General features: G+C 54.2%; 1 protein-coding gene across 1 annotated transcript; it reads right to left on the bottom strand.

Annotated features, from left to right (window-relative positions):
* Nucleotides 1-1,171: 1,171 nt before the first annotated feature.
* On the bottom strand, nt 1,172-3,287 carry GP5 (glycoprotein V platelet). The gene has a single exon (XM_043473334.1). The coding sequence runs from the start codon at nt 3,285-3,287 to the stop codon at nt 1,563-1,565; it is 1,725 nt and encodes a 574-aa protein (XP_043329269.1). The 3' UTR covers nt 1,172-1,562.
* Between the last annotated feature and the right edge of the window lie 1,286 nt (nt 3,288-4,573).

The raw sequence follows: 4,573 nt of genomic DNA, 5'->3' as shown, positions 1-4,573 counted from the left end.
GGAGGATCTATTTCTCTGGACCCTGAGCAGAGACCCTGACCACACAGGGCTGAGACCACCCACAAGTGAAGACAGACTAACTTGAATGTAATCACCTATTTCAGGATGTTTGGTCTCACCTTTAAATACAACAGAGGGAAAAAAAAAAAAAAACAAACCTACCAGCTCAAAGCTCTTTTAAAATTGTGACAGCAGTAATAATTGCTTGCCCTTTAATAATAAGAGCTACCATTTATTGAGCATTTACTGTATGCAGGGCACTGGGCTAAGTCATCAAAAGCTTGTCTTTAGTTCTCACAACAACTCTAAAAAGCAGGTACTATTTATCCGTTTCCAGGGATAAGGAAACCAAGGCTTGGAGATGTCAGGGGTGTCCCCCACAGACCTATGCAGTTAGTAGGTGGAGCTGGGATCCCAACCCACTGGTCTCTGACTCTTTTCCAGCCCATGCTTTAACCACTGCTTCTCCCAAGCAGACACCCAATTAAAGAAAGGAGGGTTTTACTGCCTTCAATTGGAATAAATGAGAACGTGATCTGAGCATAATAAACTAGAACCCAAGCTTATCATTACATTCATGAACACCTGTCACTGTCAGGCGTTCCGTAAATGCTTGTGAAATGAGGTAGCGTTTGGTTCCAGGAAATGAAAACCAACCCAGTGTCGAAATGACAGACTTCACCCTGGTAGGGATCAAGTAAGAACTCACAGCTCACGTGAACAAGCGGAGCAGGGCTGCGCAGGCACGCAGCCGGGGACAGTCGGGATCAACAGCGTCTCCCAGCAGCACCCTGAGAGCCCCGGGAACGTCCCCGCTCCTCCCCCAAGCTCGGTCCCACCCGCCCTGGTGCCGCCCTGGTGCCCGCCCTTCTCCAGCTCGTCGGCACTCAGCCCGCACGCCGCGGTAAGGGCTCCGCGCTGGGTACAGACCTCCTGGGGGGAGGGCTGGGTTGTCTCTCTCAGCCCATCGTCAGCCACACAAGCCTGTCTACACTCTTGGGTGGATGGAGTTCAGCGCTTTCTCCCAAATCCCACAGGTTAGACATACGTAGAGTGAGAAAAAACGGGACGAAAAGAACTGTGAAAGAGTTCTGCTTTTCAGATAAAGGGAAAGAGAGCAACCCATCTTCTCCCCTAGGAAAAGCTACCATCGCCGGATCCCACGCATTCTATTTATTCATTTTAACATTTGCAGCCATCTACCAGCTGCAGGAGGCAGGCCCTGGCCTGAGTTGGCTCTCTTCTTTGCACCCTCCCTCAGTTCATACTGCAGAGACCCCCTTTCATCACCCCGCCCACCCATCCCCGACTGTGGGCACAGGGAGGGGCCGTCGCGGTCGGCGCTGCTAGGAGCACGCTGCAGATGGGAAAGCAGGTACAACAGACAGTCAGGGTTTACCACTGTAAATGGTACGGGGGCTCAGAGGGAGAGGTGTCACTGAGCGGGGAGGGGAGAGGGAGGGAAGGGGATGGCAGAGGAGGATGAAGGGAGAGGAAGATAGCGTCAGCTGGTCTGGACTCTCCCCGGAGCCACGTCTAACAATACTCCGGTCACGTTTTAATTAATTGCAAGGTTTTCTCATCGCCTCGAACCAGAGCTCTGTGATTAACTTCCGAAAGAGCCTGCCGAGTTTAATCATCGCAAACACAATAATCCCAGTAATTAGGGCCTGAGCGGCTAAAAGCAGAAAATAAAGACCCCAGAACAGGCTATGGTCCTGACTTTGGTTCTCAGCCACCTGCCGGGTCCACGACTCGGAGCGCTTGGGTCCCAAGTTAGCGCGGGCAGGGGCGGCGGGCAGGGTGGGCTGCGGGGGGCCTTCGGAGTAGCCCCCGGCCAGGCGGCTGGGAGGCGGGCTCCCGGGGCGCGGGCAGCCGAGGTCGCCGGCCTGCAGGGTCCAGAGCAGTCGGCCGGCGTGCGGCCCGGGCCCGTGACACCGCGGGGGCTCGGCTCGACCCACGAGGTCCGCGTGCCTCCGCAGCCACGCCAGGAACGGCCCCAGGCCACAGTCGCAGCGCCAGGGATTGTGTCCCAGCAGGACCGCCGCCAGCCGGGGCAGAGCCTCAAACGCGTCGCCCGGCAGGGTCTCCAGCTGGTTGTGGTCGAGCTGGACCTCCTCCAGGCTGCTGAGGTTGCGGAAAAGGGCGCTGGGCACGGCGCGCAGCCGGTTGCTGCGCAGCCACACGTGGCGGAGCCGGCCGAGGCCGCGGAGCAGGCCGGCGGGGAGCGAGGCCAGGCCTGTGGAACGCAGGGCGAGCACCTGCAGCTCTCCGAGGCCTCGGAAGGCGTCCTCCGGGAGCGCGCTCAGCCTCGGGCTCAGCGACACCTCCAGGACGCGCAGGCCGGTGAGGTTGCGGAAGGCGGCGGCGGGCAGGGTGCGCAGCTGGGTGCCTGTCAGCCTCAGCTCCCGCAGGCCGCCTATCTCCCCGAAGAGCACCTTGGGGAGTTCCTCCAGCGGGTTCTCGAACAGGGTCAGGAAGGTCAGATTGTGCGAATGAAGAAAGAGGGCGGAGGGCAGAAACTCGAGGCGGTTTCCGGCAAGGGTCAAGGAGCTCAGGCTTCGCAGCCGGTCGAAGGCGCCGGGGACGATGGAACGGAGGTGATTGGTGTGGAGCTGCAGCTCCTTCAGGGCGCGCAGGCTGTCCAACAGCCCCGACCCCAAAGAGACCAGCCGGTTCGAGTGGAGCAGAAGCTTCTCCAGCTTAACCTGGACCCCAAACAACCCCTCGGGCAGGTGGGTCAAATTGTTTCCCGATAAATCCAACAGTTTCAGGTTCCCCAGGTGTGTGAAGAGGCTAGCAGGCAGGAAAGCGAGTTGGTTTTGGTTCAGAAAGAGCTCCTGCAGGTGAACCAGTTTCTGAAACAGGTTTTGGTCAAGGCTCTTTAGTTCATTGCCGTCCAGAAACAACTGTTCCAGGAGCACCAGGTTATCCAACAGTGCGCCTGGGAGATGAGTGATCTTGTTGCGCGATAACCTCAGGGTTTTAAGTTTTATCGGGTCGTTGAATGTGCCCGGGGCAATGGCGGAAATGTGGCTGTCAGACAGCAACAGGCGCTGCAGGACGGTCATGCCACTGAAGCTGTTGTTCTGCAGGGTGCCGCGGCCCATTTGGAAGAGTAAGATATGCGTGAGGTTGGTGGGCAGGCCGAGCGCAGCGATGCCGGCCACCGTGCCGCGCGAGCAGTGCGCGGCGTCGCCGAAGGCGCACCTGCAGGAGGGTGGGCACGGAAACGGCTGCGCGCGCAGGAGCCAGAGCGCCGCGACCAGCAGAGCGCTCCTCAGCATGTCTGCGACGGCGTCCGCGGCAGATCTGTGGGCTAAGCAAAAGGGCAAACGCTCGTAATCCTGCATGATCCTTTCACCCGGATCATCATTGACTTTAAATGTTATACGCATCCACGCTACGTCTCCCTCTCAGCAGTGCTGACTTTTCCTGGGTGGTGAAAAGACATTCATTCTGCACTCCGAGGTCTCATCCTCTTGTTTCACTGATTTTCCACTCTTAATTCAAATCGGTAAAATTAAAGCATTTGCAAGGTATGGAAAAGGTAATACCTTTAAGTCTGTACATAGCAAGAACTAACTAAAATAATCTTTCTCACGATCAAGCTTGGAGGTATCACAGAGCAGTGCCCGTTGTGAAAGTAACCCTGCTCTTGACTTTACTAATTTTTTTGGATTCACCTTAAAAAATTTTTTTAATTTATTTATAATTTAGCCAGGGGTGCCTATATGACCGACAGCCCTGAAGGGAACAGCGAAGTCTGATAAAACAAAAGCAACCACTGCCTGATTCTTTTACTCTCTATCACGCTGTATCTGCAGTGCCTTCTTACTCCACTAACACAGGACCGGCTCAAAATAATGAATAGTCTCAGCCACACTGAGACAAGTAGGTTAACAGTACTTCATCACTTTATGCCTCACACTGCTCTCAGCACTGTATTTAAATTAATGCATTTACTCCTTACAGTAACCCTGTGAAAGTGAAAGTCGCTCAGTCGTGTCTGACTCTCCGACCCCATGGACCATAGCAGGCCAGGCTCCTCTGTGCATGGAATTCTCCAGGCAAGAACACTGGAGTGGGTAGCCGGTCCCTTCTCCAGGGGATCTTCCTGACCCAGGAATCCAACGCAGGTCTCCCACATTGCAGGCGGACTCACTGCCGTCTGAGCCATGTGAGTTAGGTTATCCACAATTAAAGGGTGATGCAGCTGCAGGCGCAGAAAGGTTAAACTTAACCAGGGTCACAGAGCTAGAATTTGAAAGTATTTCTGATTGTGCCATAAATAAGGAACTATCACTTCTAAGATGCCTAATTAAAAATTAGTACTCAAGGCACTGAATTATCCGTGAAACACACACAGTAATACTAATCTGCCAAAACAATGTTTCCCACGTGTAATTTCAAATAAACTGCATCTTGTACTAAATTTTACTTGTTATTTGTACAGACTAGCCAAGCCCTCCAGTTACCCACATTTAATTTTTAGAATATTTTAGAATATTTGGCCTTACCTGAAATGGCACTGCACCCCGAAGCAACTGAATGGTTTAGAGCTTTGCATGTG

This window comes from Cervus canadensis, chromosome 7 (assembly GCF_019320065.1).
Source record: "Cervus canadensis isolate Bull #8, Minnesota chromosome 7, ASM1932006v1, whole genome shotgun sequence".
NCBI lineage: Eukaryota > Metazoa > Chordata > Mammalia > Artiodactyla > Cervidae > Cervus > Cervus canadensis.
The sequence above is the reverse complement of the archived record's forward strand: the minus strand, read 5'-3'. Positions and strand labels throughout refer to the sequence as shown.

Coding starts and splice junctions, on each gene's coding strand:
- GP5 (XM_043473334.1), bottom strand. CDS start 3,287: ATGCTGAGGAGCGCTCTGCTGGTCGCGGCGCTCTGGCTCCTGCGCGCG.